The sequence below is a fragment of the Elgaria multicarinata genome, chromosome 3 (assembly GCF_023053635.1).
Source record: "Elgaria multicarinata webbii isolate HBS135686 ecotype San Diego chromosome 3, rElgMul1.1.pri, whole genome shotgun sequence".
NCBI lineage: Eukaryota > Metazoa > Chordata > Lepidosauria > Squamata > Anguidae > Elgaria > Elgaria multicarinata.
The window spans coordinates 162521868-162536514 of NC_086173.1; the positions used below are offsets into that span (position 1 = coordinate 162521868).

The 14647-nt window shown below is 45.3% G+C and overlaps 1 protein-coding gene across 1 annotated transcript in view; it reads left to right on the forward strand.

Annotated features, from left to right (window-relative positions):
• The window catches only part of LOC134396488 (zinc finger protein 721-like), a 36211-nt gene that overhangs the window by 9545 nt on the left and 12019 nt on the right, over positions 1–14647 (forward strand). The window contains exon 7 of the mRNA XM_063123010.1: positions 496–1655. Within this exon, the coding sequence (XP_062979080.1) occupies positions 496–1655 (1160 nt within the window). The remainder of the gene's footprint in view (positions 1–495; positions 1656–14647) is intronic.

Here is a 14647-nt window from a genome sequence, read left to right on the forward strand (position 1 = left end):
ATTAGACACATACTTCAGGTTCTAAGTAGTGCCCTGTCGGACTGGCCAAAAGTCCATCTAGTCCAGCATCTGGCTTTCCACATGGGCCAACGGAGGCCCCCAGGAAGTCCACAAACAATGCAGGAAGGCCTTAGCTCACTCCTGCTCTTGTTTCTGAGTTGATGGTATTCACAGTGATATGGACTCTGAAGATGGAGATTGGTGACTTGAGAGCCCCATACAACTCAATGCAACTTGTTTCTGAGTAAATATGCGTAGGATTTACTCTTGCTTCCCAGTTGGGTCTAAGTTACAGTTATATTATAAAGGCTTTTGTAAACTGAGTTGAGACCTGAGCATCAAAAGGTGGGGTAGCTATCTAATAAAACATGGGAAAGGTGATTATTCATTATAATATCTTTCAGGGAAAATTGGCACTTGGCATATTTACCTACATTTCGAGTGTAAATCTGTGCCGTAAAGTTTGCTCTTTCCAATTGTCTCTCCCCTTTCCAGGAGGCAGTGGGTGTGTCAGCGAGAATGAAGGAGAAGCACGCAAGGCGTCATTGGCAACAGCGAGAACTGACGCACAAAACCATAGAAGGAATGAAGCCCCTGCTTCCCAGGGCGGTGATAGCTGCGAAATCCCAGTCCAAGAAATAATAGACACCGAAAAGGAGAGATGCAATTGCCTTCGGTGCGGGAATGGCCTAAGTTGTAAATCAAGTCTTACTCCTAATAGGGGAATTCCCATAGGGCACACATCTTTCAAATGCTGTGAGTGTGGAAAGACCTTCATTCTGAAGAAATATCTGACTTCCCATCAAAGAATCCACACTGGGGAGAAACCATTTAAATGTTTAGAGTGTGGAAAGTGCTTCAGTTGGAGCTCACACCTGAAGACACACCAAAGAATCCACACGGGAGAGAAACCATTTAAATGTTTGGAGTGTGGAAGGAGCTTCAGTCAGAGTGCAAGCCTTATGTCACATCGCAGAATTCACACAGAAGAGAAACCATTTAAATGCTTGGAGTGTGGAAAGAGCTTCCATCAGAGCTCACAATTTATTTCACACCAAAAAAATCACACAAGGGAAAAACCATTTAAATGCTTAGAGTGCGGAAAGAGCTTCAGTTGGAACTCATACCTTATTTCACATCAAAGAATTCACACTGGGGAGAAACCATTTAAATGCTTGGAATGTGGAAAGAGCTTCAGTCAGAGCTCAAGCCTTATGTCACACCAAAGAATTCACACTGGGGAGAAACCATTTAAATGCTTGGAATGTGGAAAGAGCTTCAATTGGAGTGGAAACCTAATGACGCATCAAAAAAATCACACGAGAGAGAAACCATTTAAATGTTTGGACTGCGGAAAGAGCTTTAGTCAAAGTTCACAACTAATGACACACCAAAAATATCACACAGGACACAAACCATTTGAATGCTCAGAGTGTGGAAAGGGCTTCAGTCAGAACTCAAACCTTATTGCACACCAAAGAATTCACAGTGGGGAGAAACCATTTAAATGCTTGCAGTGTGGAAAGAGCTTCAGTCAGAGCTCACAGCTTATGAGACACCAAAGAATCCACACAGGGGAGAAACCGTTTAAATGCTCAGAGTGTGGAAAGAGCTTCAGTCAGAGCTCGCGCCTTGTGGCACACCAAAGAATTCACATGAGGGAAAACTCATTTAAATGTTCGGAGTGTGGTAAGAGCTATAGGAGGAGAGGTTTCCTTATTTCACATCAAAAGAAATGTCACACAGCAGGCAGTGGTAATGTCACCCGACGGGAATGGCGACTTAGGGCCATAGCTCCCCGCCCTGTAATAACTTTAAAAGCACAGAACATTTGTCAAAATCCTGGGAATCATCATCTGTAAATGCAAACGCCTAAGATATGTAACAGGAAACTACTGGCACACAGGAGAAAGATTGAAAATAGTATTTTGGTGCCAGAAGCCACTCTGATACTTCTGACCTGTCAGACAACAACCGAAGTGTGGTACCTGAAGCTACTCCAAATTAGCACTGACAACGTTGAGCCTGTTCAGACAACACACTAAGCTACAGTTAAGCCGCTAACCCTTTGGCAGTAACTGGTTATGGAGCGTGCTTAAACCATGGTTATGTAGCTACCATCATTAGGAATGGTTCACACAACATGGTAAGCCATCATGTTTGGTTCAAAATGCTTAACCATGATGGCTTATTGTATTATCTGAACAGTGTTACTATACACACCTGTCAGAAGAAAAGACTATAGCACTCTGGGATATGGCAATGAAGCACAGATACGGCTAAGAAGGCCTTTGATCTTGATGTCAAACACCAAATGAAATTCACACCCAGTCAATAGCCACCTTTTAATGTGCTCCTCAAGATGGAGGACCTGAAGAACTTCTCTAGATGTTCCAACCTGGGGTCTGTGGGATGCCCTAACCCCCAGGCTCTCTCAAGCCCTCTTTTCCACCACCACAACAAGTATTCTCAGTTGGCGGGATTAGAGGGCAAGGCTCTCTATAGGTTGAGAGATTTCTATTCAAGTAATAACCTGCTTGCCAGACCATAGAAGGAAATGTCCAAGAGATAACATCTTCATGGGATAGGATCCATCAGATCAGAACTATTAGTCAATGTTGGCCAAATTTCAGAAAAGTAGTCTTAAGGTTTATTCACAAGTGGTATTTGACTCCTATTCAACTCACCTGCATCACAGGTGCATCCTCCGGGACATGTTGGAGAGGGTATAGGAAGGTATTACCTACTTCTGCCACTGTTTGGTAGTATCCTGATTTTGAACATACTTACAAACAGAATTGGGTTTGATTCCAAAGCAAACGTTCATTTTGAGCTCCAAACTTGCTTTGCTGAACATTTTTTGTAGCCGGGAATAAGGACAATCTCTATTAAGACTTGATCACCTCCTTGTTATTTGCTGACTTGAAATAGCCAAAAGATGGAAAGACAACACACGTATCCCAAAGAAATCATGGTTCATAAGACAGCATTTGCAAAAATTATTATTATTATTATTATTTATTTATATAGCACCATCAATGTCAAATAAGGTTATCCAGGGACAATTACACATGGCGGTATTTAGTTCCATTTCGTTTCACTTTATTCTGTATGGAAGAAACAACAGTGACACAGACAAACAACCCTCATCCTCTCACAGGAGTATATTGCAAAATCAATTTGGATGGTTTTCACAAATGCCTCCCCTAGATAATTTGTACAGTTGTAAGAGAACCTCTTCACATGGTTTCTTGTTTTTAAGTTGTAAGTTATATTGTCAAAATAAAGCAAAACATTCACATGGGAAAGATGGTGTGAATGTTTAGAGCAGTGTTGGGCAACTTTGGAAGGTCTTTGGGCCATTTTCACTCCCCTTGTTGCACAAAATGTGCCTGATTCGAGTGCACCGAAGTCCAATACGAAACACTCATGAAAGATCTCCATCAAGGCGTTGGGCTCCAAAACTTTGTTCTCAAGAATAGGTGATGACCTGGCGCTTGCGTGCTGTAAAGGCACAATCACAGTATATATAGTTCAGATGCTACACGTCATTTGCCCCCATCTAATTGGTCCACCTCATCTGTTACCTCACTTGGGCATGCTCAATTGCTCTGGAGTGGCGGCCACAGGAAGGAACTGCAAGGGGAAGACGCCTGGCCCCGGCCATCACCATGTGCTTTCCCAGTAGTGCTTTGCGCCTGTAGCTTTTCTCTTATTGGTGGTGTGGCTAGGGGGCAGTCCTGAGGACTTGGCTGAGTTTAACTGGTCAGTGTTATTTCAAACCGACCTATAGTGTTATTCTGGCAGTTAACCAGCAATGTGGATTCAGTAGGATTAACTTGTCTGGCAAAAAAGGGGCTTGGACGTCATCTACCACCTACGTGGTACTTACATGGGGTAAATGGAGTTTTTACTGAGGGGCGTCTGGCTGCTCTTCCTTGTTGTGCTCATCTGCCTTTTCTAGGTGTCCCCGGGGTGGGCTCCTGGTGGGGTGTCCTAAAGGGGGTGCATGTATGCTTGCTTGCGCACACGTGTGTGTGAATGCATGTCTGGACATGTGCCTGCATGTCAGGGGGAAATGGACACTCCAGTTTATACTTCACCCTGAACCTCCCCTTGCCAAGCTTTATTTATTTATTTATTACATTCCTATACCGCCCAATAGCCGAAGCTCTCTGGGCGGTTCACAAAAATTATTTATTTAAAATAAAGTGGTGTCTAGAACAGTACGGAGGCCCAAAGTGTCCAATCTAGTTTGGTTTTCTTTTTTGGGCAAGCATGTTAGTCCTCATTGGAGAGTGGTAACTAAGGAAATGTAATGGACAGTTAAGGATACAGTTGGGGGTAAACTACAAATTAGGGGTGAGCATGTTTGAGCATTCTGGGGGGGGGTCATTTTAGCCCCCCAAGCCCTGCACAACCCCTTCCTGCAGGTGCTGAAAGGGAGAAATCGCATTCGTAGCTAATACGGAGCACCAAAAGGCCCTTTGCAAGGCTCCCTTGGACTGAGGGTAAAGAACCCTTCTTGGCCCTGCCCACTCTGCCTTTGGCCACACCCACAGATGCTGTGCCCCACCCCCAGACATTTATCTGATGGGACTGAAAAGATCCTCAAGTCTGTAGCTTGGTTCTCTGGGATTCATCACTCTCTCTAGAAGGCACAGGTAACTTCTATAATGAGGAAAATGCCTGCCTGGCAAACACCCTTTTTATTCACTCAATCATATATATATACACACACATTTTCAAACTTCTGCAATGTTCCATTAAAGTTTATTTATTCTTTTCAGTTTAATATTAACATTACTTTAATCTCTGAAATTGTTTAACCTTAAAAAAAAAACCAACACTATGGGATGCTTGTAACTCCCCACATGTGTTTTTATTCTCTATTCCTTTATACTATTGTTGCTTGTTTGTAGAAATTTCTGAGCATGTGAAGAGTCTCTTTGTTTCAGTTAGATGCAACCCCACACAAGGTCGGGACTTTTTTAAAAAAAATATTATCTAGCAGAATTTGCGATCATTTTCTTTTATGTATATAAAGGTGGGATGTACTAGCTCTTCTGTGGCATGGAAAAGTGTGTGTTTGTGTGTGTGTGTGTGTGTGTGTATATATATATATATATATATATATTCTGTGTAGCCTCTCATCCTCCATATCTCTTTGTCTCAATGTGTGTGAAGCCTTCTGGTTGCTTGGCTTAGGGTGACCATATGAAAAGGACAGGGCTCCTGCATCTTTAACAATTGCATAGAAAAGGAAATTTCAGCAGGATGGAACCTGATACACCCAGACTTCATCTCTCATCTCCCATAGGTCTTTGTCTCGCTGTCTGTGAAGCCTCCTGGTTGTTTGGCTGGAACCTGATGCACCCAGACTTCAGAATGGGTGGGGAGAAGTGCAGGCAATGGGAGGCTTCCTTCGGAGGAAACATGCCCTGGATTAGGGTGACCCTATGAAAAGGAGGGCAGGGCTCCTGTATCTTTAACAGTTGCATAGAAAAGGGAATTTCAGCAGGTTTCATTTGTATATTTGGAGAACCTGGTGAAATTCCCTCTTCATCACCACAGTTAAACTGCAGGAGCTATACTAGAGTGACAAGATTTAAAAGAGTGCAGGGCTCCTGCAGCTTTAACCGATGTGATGAAGAGGGAATTTCACCAGGTTCTCCATATATACAAATGACACCTGCTGAAATTCCGTTTTCTTTGCAACTATTAAAGATACAGGAGCCCTGTCCTCCTTTTCATAGGGTCACCCTACACTGGATCCATCTTAACAAGGAAGCCCCTGAGAGACGACAAGGCCCAGGTGTTTAGGGTTTTCCTAGCTGCCACACTGGTCGGTCCCTTGGTGCTCAATGGGGGATTAATGCTATGGAAACGGGATTGCAGGCTTGGATTCCCAGGCAGAGAAAAATTGCTGCTCGGCCTTCTAAGGGTTAAAAGGAAGGAGAGATGGATTCCTAGAGAGGAAGGAAATGAAGGGGATGAGAGGGGGAGTCCTCCAGAGCAAAAGCACTGCCCCATCTTCCTTGGTCTTTGGCGAACAGCAAAGGGCGGCTGCGAGGAGGCCGGATCCGAATCCTGCATCAGCCCGGAGCCAGCAGGAGTGAGGATCTGGACCCTCTTCTGTGGGGAGCGGAGGGGACTGGCCATCTACCCACCACCACCCAGCAGGATCCCGTGAGTTTCTCCCCACCCCCGTCTCTCCCCATGGAAGACAGAAGCAAAGACAAACGTGATCTTAATAAGGCTGGAGCGCTTGGCGGAAAACAACAGAATGAAATTCAATAGGGATAAATGCCAAGTTCTACATTTAGGAAATAGAAACTAAAGGCACAGTTACAAGATGGGGGATACTTGGTTCAGCCATAGAATCATAGAATAGCAGAGCTGGAAGGGGCCTACAAGGCCATCGAGTCCAACCCCCTGCTCAATGCAGGAATCCACCCTAAAGCATCCCTGACAGATGCTTGTCCAGCTGCCTCTTGAATGCCTCTAGTGTGGGAGAAGAGCCCACAACCTCACCAGGCAACTGATTCCATTGTCGTACCGCTCTAACAGTCAGGAAGTTTTTCCTGATGTCCAGCTGGAATCTGGCTTCCTTTAACTTGAGCCCATTATTCCGTGTCCTGCACTCTGGGAGGATCGAGAAGAGATCCTGGCCCTCCTCTGTGTGACAATCTTTTAAGTATTTGAGGAGTGCCATCATGTCTCCCTTCAATCTGCTCTTCTCCAGGGTAAACATGCCCAGTTCTTTCAGTCTCTCTTCATAGGGTTTTGTTTCCAGACCGCTGATCATCCTGGTTGTCCTCTTCTGAACATTCTGAGTCACTGCCAATCCGAGTGAATCTTAGTCTCCGGATCAGGTTGGAAGGGTCATGTCTCCCTTGTCCTGCACTCTGGGAGGATCGAGAAGAGATCCTGGCCCTCCTCTATGTGACAATCCAAGAAGGATCTTGGAATTGTTGTAGATCACAAGCTGAATAAGAGCCAACAGTGTGATGTGGCTGCAAAAAAAGTAAATGCTAAACTGCGCGAGGTACTGGTTCCCCTCTATTTGGCCCTGGTTAGGCCTCATCTTGAGTATTGTATCCAGTTCTGGGTTCCACAATTCAAGGAGGATGCAGACAAGCTGGAGCGTGTTTAGAGGAGGGCAACCAGGATTATCAGGGGTCTGGAAACGAAGCCCTATGAAGAGAGACTGAAAGAACTGGGCATGTTTAGTCTGGAGAAGAGAAGATTGAGGGGAGACATGATAGCACTCTTCAAATACTTAAAAGGTTGTCACACAGAGGAGGGCCAGGATCTCTTCTCGAGCCTCCCAGAGTGCAGGACATGGAATAACGGGCTCAAGTTAAAGGAAGCCAGAATCCAGCTGGACATCAGGAAAAACTTCCTGACTGTTAGAGCAGTAGGACAATGGAACCAGTTACCTAGGGAGATTGTGGGCTCTCCCACACTAGAGACATTCAGGAGGCCGCTGGACAGCCATCTGTCAGGTATGCTTTGAGGTGGACTCCTGCATTGAGCAGGGGGTTGGACTCTATGGCCTCATAGGCCCCTTCCAACTCTACTAGTCTATGATTTTTTGAGAGCGAATGGGCACTTCTGTTTATGTCCATGTTGGTAACTTATTTATATTATTTATTTATTACATTTTTATACCACCCAATAGCCGAAGCTCTCTGGGCAGTTCACCTTTAAAGGTGGGGGATACCAACCCCCAAATCCACCCAGGCTAGAACCCACATATATTTAAAATAAGAAACATATATTGATTAATGTAATAGGTGAACATTGAGAACACCCAGTGACTGAAAAATAATAAGAATAAAGAATGGTTTTAAAAGTTTAATGGCACTTCTCTGCTTTCATTTTCTCTCCCTCCCTTCTCATTAGCACCCTGTCTTAGATTCTGTTCGAAGGAGGCAGGGCCGGCCTTTCCATGGGGCAGAGTGAGGCAATCGCCTCAGGCAGCAGATTTAAAAGGGCAGACAATTCTTAGCTATTCAGATTGCTAATATTGTTTTTGCCTTCCTTTGTTTTTTTTACTGCTAGAGATGAGGAAAGGTGCTTGTGCCATATATTCCTAAATAACGTACCCATCTTTGCACTTGACTTGGGGGTGTGAGGGTCACCATTTGCTGCTCCACCTCAGGCGGCAAAAAGTCTTGGGTGTCCATAAGAGCTCCTTCACAGAACGTCTTCTTGCTTTTGCAGGGCTTGGTCTCCCCGCTGACTTGAGCAGTCTTTGCCTTAAGGGAGAGTCCGGCAAAAGAAGAACGTGATTCTTTGGCTATGTTGGAGCACAAAGTGAAGATGGAAGAACAAAACTTTTCTGGCCCTGAATTAGGAAAATCCCAGGGTGAAGACAACCCCAGCCCAGCTGTACAGAGCCAACACTTCCAGCATTTCTGCTACCAGCAGGCCAACGGACCCCGAGAGGTTTGCAGCCGACTCCACCATCTCTGCCGCCAGTGGCTGAAGCCGGGGCGACACACCAAGACTCAGATGCTGGACCTGGTGATCCTGGAGAAGTTCCTGACTGTCCTTCCCCTGGAGATAGAGAGCTGGGTGAGGGAATGTGGAGCGGAGACCAGTTCCCAGGCGGTGGCCCTGGTAGAAGGTTTCCTCCTGAGCCAGGCAGAGGACAAGAAGCAGGAAGAGGAGCAGGTGAGAGTGTTTCATCCTGATCATTACAAGGGGGTGATAATATTTTCAGGAATAAAAATTAATGCCATATCATCAAAGGTTTCTCCCACATTTTCCCCACTATTCTCCTTGATAGAAAAGAACTTGCTTTCAAAAAGAAGTTCAGCACTGAAGAATATTTCAGAGAAATTCTCATGGCGTGGAATTGGTGTTCTACCGCTTGTCTTCCCTAGGAGGTAGCCAAGCGGCGTTCTGGTTAGCGAAGGATGAAGCAGGCAGGAAAGGTCAGCTCCCCGTTCCGTGGAAGGGAAGGCCAAACAGGTTGGGAAGGAATCCCTCTCAGTCAGCTGTGTTGCTTCAGCGTAGAGGCAACTTGGAAAAAAAGATCTTTTACCTGAATTAACCGACCAAGTATAAGAAAGAAAGAACGTCAGAGGAGGGTCCAGCGGAGTCCCTTACTCAGTTGTACGGGGGTATCGCAAGAACTTGAATAAGCTTTCCTCTCCAGATCAAATATATATACAGTGCTGTGGGCAGAACTACAATAATGCTTGCTCCATTCCTCGCTGACCAGAACACTACTTCACAGTAAGCCCAGCTTTACGTTCTTGGTCAACAAGGGAATGGAGCAGGCATGAAGCAATGTGGGCTGGAACACTTACATTGCAATACCTGTTGTTGTAGGACTCTACAAGGAAACGATGCTTCTGCAGAAACAAACCTGTCCGTTTTGTCATGCGGGATGAACACGGAAGGTGGCGTCCATGTCTTCAGATGACCGGAGGCTCATAAAGCCACTGAAGTTGTGGCAGTGCTGACCAAAAGCGCGGTTTGAGTATCCTATGGAACTCACTACCACAAGATGTGGCGATGGCCACCAATGTAGATGGCTTTAAAAGGGGGTTGGATAAATTCCTGAAGGAGAAGACTATCAAGGGCTAGTGGTCCTGATGGTTATGAGCTACTGGCAGTATCAGAGGCTGTAGGCCTATATAAATCAGTTGCTGAAGAACATGTTCCACTCATGTCATGTACCAGCTAGATGAAGCAGGAGGGTGCCCCACACTGCCCCATGCTTATCACTAATTTCTCTTTGAGTCATGCTATTTGCCCTTTATGCAGAGAAAGAAGCCAATTTGGGGATGGAATCTGATTGTAGAACATGATCCCACCTCAGGAGTCCTCATAATGGCTCATTCATAGAACCTCCTCTTGGTTTTTCAGGCCTTGGTCTCTCCCCTGACTTGGTCAGTCTTTCCCTTAAGGCAGAATCCGGCCAAAGAAGAAAGCGACCCTCCGGCCATGTTGGAGCACAAAGTGAAGACGGAAGGACAAGACCTCGCTGACTCTGAGTTAGGAAAACGCCCTCGTTCCATTCAGGTTGGGAGCAGTGGGGAATTCTGGGGCGAAACCATGCAGAACTTCCAGGATACCCTCAATCCAGATGCATTGGTCCAGCGCCTCAGGAACTTTGGCTACCAGGAAGCTCATGGGCCCCAAGAAGTTTGCAGCCATCTCCACGATCTCTGCCATCAGTGGCTGAAGCCAGAGCAACGCACAAAATTCCAGATCCTGGACCTGGTTGTCCTGGAGAAATTCCTGACTGTCCTGCCCCCAGAGATGGAGAGCTGGGTGAGGGAATGTGGAGCAGAGACCAGTTCCCAGGCGGTGGCCCTGGCAGAAGGCTTCCTGCTGAGCCAGGCAGAGGACAAGAAGCAGGTGAGAGCGTTTTATCCTGGCAAGTCCAAAAGGCTGAGACTATTTCCAAGGATAGTGTAAAAAATCCCCACGGTTTGCTCACTTTTTTCCTGGAAATCATTGGAGGAGGGGATGGCTCAGCCCCACCCATGACTTGTCCTGTACGATTTCTTTCCCTGTCTGCCCCCTGCCCTGTGTGATCCTCTCTGCCCTTTCCGGTGCAGGACCTGTTTGCCAAAAGGGCCACTGATATCTCCGAGGCACAGAAGGCTCCACCAGGACCCAATCAGAGGCCGCTGCTGGGGTGGATCTTGCAGGATGGCGACGGACAGGCTACTGCACTGGGTAAGGATTATGGTGGCATTTTTCTGTTCCGTATCCAGCATGCCTAAAATATGTGGGCTGCTTTTATGTCCCCCTGAGCCTGTGGGGAGGAAAGGGTCGTCTCCAGCGAATGTTTTGTTTCAAAACTCTTTAGCATTTATGTATCCCAGCTAGCACTTAGGCAATATGGTTCAGGTCCAGGTTATTTGAAACCCGTGCTTTAAGATCTTCTGGAGAAGCCCTTCTTTCAGTCCCACCTTCTTCACAGGCACGCTTGGTGGGAACATGGGAGAGGGCCTTCTCGGTGGCTGCTCCGGTGCTCTGGAACTCTCTTCCCGGGGAAGCTAGGCTGGCTCCCTCCTTGATGGGCTTTCGGAAGCAGGCTAAAACTTTTTTGTTCCAGCAGGCCTTTGGAGAATAATCTGGCCCTCCATCTATGTTAATGTCTTATAATTTTGTTGTGTATTTTAAATGTTTATGGTTTTGTTCCCCCCCCCCCATGTATATTTTAAACTTTGTAAGGCCGCCTTGAGGCCCAGCATTGGGCAAAAGGCGGGTTACAAATAATAATAATAATAATAATAATAATAATAATAATAATAATAATATAATAATGGGAGAGGAGTTTACACACACACACACACACACACAGAAAGCCTGTTTCTGTGGGTTGGTATCTTGGCCAGCCCTACAGTCCCTCTGCTTTTGTTCCTGCTCATGAATTCAAACAGGCCAACAAATCCCTATTATTATTATTATTATTATTATTATTATTATTATTATATTTATTTGTATCCCGCCTTTTGCCCAATATTGTTCCTTTGCATGGGTTTCAATGCAACAACAACAACAAGGACGTTATTGCAGTCAACAGAGCATTCCAGCAAATGTTACATACAAAAGGACTGAGCGTACATTTAACTATTAAACGGACAAGGGTTCCGAAGTAATAGGGACATTAGGAACTCCGTTGGGTGACCAGGAAAAGATTGTAAAATGGGGTTCAGAAGATCGTTCTTAGCCACTTGATGAAATCTACAGAACAGTAGCACATGTGATATGGTTTCCACCTCGGTATTTTTACAGGGACAGCAACTGTTGACCGGTGGGATTTTATTGTATCTGCCATCTGAACGTTTGGAGGGAAGGATGTTAAGTCTGGCTAGTGAGAATGCTCTCCTGTATTTGGGAATTGTTAACCAGCGCAGGTAGGGTATCCCCATCTTTGCAAAAGGAAATTGGTGAGCCTAAGGACTGGGGGGAGCATGGACCCCGAGCAGCACTCGGAAGGTCTTGCATATCTATGTCAAGCAGCCTCTGTTTTGCAATTGATTTATTATTGATTTATTTATTACATTTCTGTACCGCCCAATAGCCGGAGCTCTCTGGGCGGTTCACAAAAATTAAAAACATTCAAAGTATAAAACAACAGTATAAAACCATAATATAAAATACAATAAAAAAGCTCAACCAGATAAAAACAGCAGCAATGCAAAATTACAAATTTAAAACACCAAGTTAAAATGTATTTATAGACTGTTAAAATGCTGGGAGAATAAAAAGGTCTTCACCTGGCATCTAAAAGCATATAATGTAGGTGCCGAGCGAACCTCCTTAGGGAGCTCATTCCACAGCCGGGATGCCACAGCAGAGAAGGCCCTCTTCCTCGTAGCCACCTGCCTCACTTCCTTTTGCAGGGGCTCGCGGAGAAGGACCCCTGAGGATGACCTTAGGGTCCGGGCAGGTACATACGGGAGGAGGCGTTCTTTCAGATAGCCTGGCCCCAAGCCGTTTAGGGCTTTAAATGTTAATACCAGCACTTCGAATCGGGCCCGGACCTGGACTGGCAGCCAATGAAGCTGGAAAAGGACTGGCGTGATGTGGTCTCGTCGGTCAGATTTGGCACTTGCTAGATCCCTTGATAGTCACATAGGAGATGAAAGACCTACTGAGTTGATTTTGCTTGTCAAGGCCTTTGACCAGGGAGATTCAAAATGGTCTGACAGGATCTTGGATACCAGGGAATTTCTTGGAAGTGCCAATTTGCAGCGAAGCCAGAATTTAATAAGCGGGGGGGCGGAGCTTGGCAGCCTGAGCGATGGCGGGTTTCTTCTGAGGCTCTGAACGGCGCTTGCCGGAAAAGGCAATTATCTCTCTTTTAATGGGCATGAATCTTTGAGCAACTGACAGAAAATGATTATAAAACCAACAGGAGCCGGGAAAGTGGAGAGATTTGGAGAAGGGAGGTGAGATGAACTATGATTAATGCAATGTCTGTCTAAACGGCAACTCTATGAAAAGTGAAAGTAAACGCTGACTGACGCAGTTTAAAAAGAAGGAATTTATGTTTGCTGGACATTGATCTGTGATATAACCTCTCATCTTTATCTCACATGGGAACGATTGGAATGCTGGCTTTCTAAGGTTAAAGTGGTTGACTGGATTTATTGGCGTGGCGAGAAGGGGGGTGAAGGGGTGAAAAAAGCTGCATTTGGCATTCGGTGAGGGAGATGTGGGATGTGAGAGACTTTGAGTGATTAAATCTGATCCCCTCTAGTGAATGCTGTTGTGAACTGGATTTTTCCCCCCTCCTCGTGAAGAAGGAGCTGTGAGTGCTATATAATAGAGAAGCCAGCATAAGTTGCTAAGGAAGAGAGTTGGACCCTAAGATTTATGCCCTACCCAGAAGGGACCCATGCCCAACGTTAAAAAAAAGATCAAAAGTTGGGAAAAGCTTAATAAACAAAAAAAGAAACCTTCAAATCATAATTTGGCTTACCTCTCCTTCCTGGGAAGTACAGCCCCTGGAGTTGAACAGGAAGAGGAAGAGATAGACCCAGTCTCTTTGGATACAATACCAAATAAAGAAGGAAACATGGCAGAAGGGGGGAAAGAAAGTGGTAGTAACCCTCCCTCTTTAATGGAAATCAAGGCTATTATAGCAGAAAATAACATGATTATTTTTAAAAAAATGGATCAGCAAATGAGTGAATTCAGAAAACAAATGCGTACTATTATGGATAAAACGATGGAAAATTCAGATAAGATCAAAAAGATAGAGGCTAAAGTGGATCTGGACCAGAAGAAACAAGAGGCTTTCGAAAAATCAACTAATATACAATTTAAAGAATGGGAATTGCGTTTGATCGCCTTGGAAGATCAATCTCGTAGATCTTCGCTTCGAATAAAGCAGCTGAAGGAGACGCAAGGAGAAGATCTTAGAGAAATTATCGTGAACTGGTTCAAGGAGCTGACGCCTGACATTCCAATAGATGGATCGGATCTGGACCGAGTACACCGTGTGGGGGGGGGAAAACTACAAAGGGACTAGAGACATATTGGTGAAATTTGGCAACTATTACAAAAAAGAGCAAATTATGAAAGAATTGAGATCTAAGGCTCAGATACAGTGTAAAGGCAAACCAGTGCAAATTTACAATGATCTTTCTCAACGCACATTAAATTGGAGACGTAGTCTTAAACCAATAACGGAAACATTAATGAAGAATAAAATTCCTTATGCATGGGGTTACCCGGTTTTCTTAAGATTTACATATGGGAGGAGGGAATACAGAGTAACCTCATTGGATCAAGGTAAAGATTTGCTGAAGAGGCTGGGTCTGGATGGGGAAGCAGATGGGGCTGGAGTGGGTGGGGGAGGGAATGAGGCTGGGACATCTGGAGAGTAAGAGAATTGTTAATTATGTTGGAGATAATTGCAAATAAAAATGCTAATATAGAGACCTGCCGGCCAGGCACAGCACTGCCTCCCCCCTCCCCCTTTAAAGTAGATGGCTGGAGTATTAGACTCACGGGGATATGGGGGGGGGATTAGAGTGGGGGGGTGGGGAGGGGGGGAAGGTAGGGGAGGAGGGATCGGGGTAAGAGGGTGTGGGTTTTATGTATGGAGTTTGTGTTTTTATGTAAGCAAGTTTGAATTGCTGAGCACAAGGGATCGGAAGAG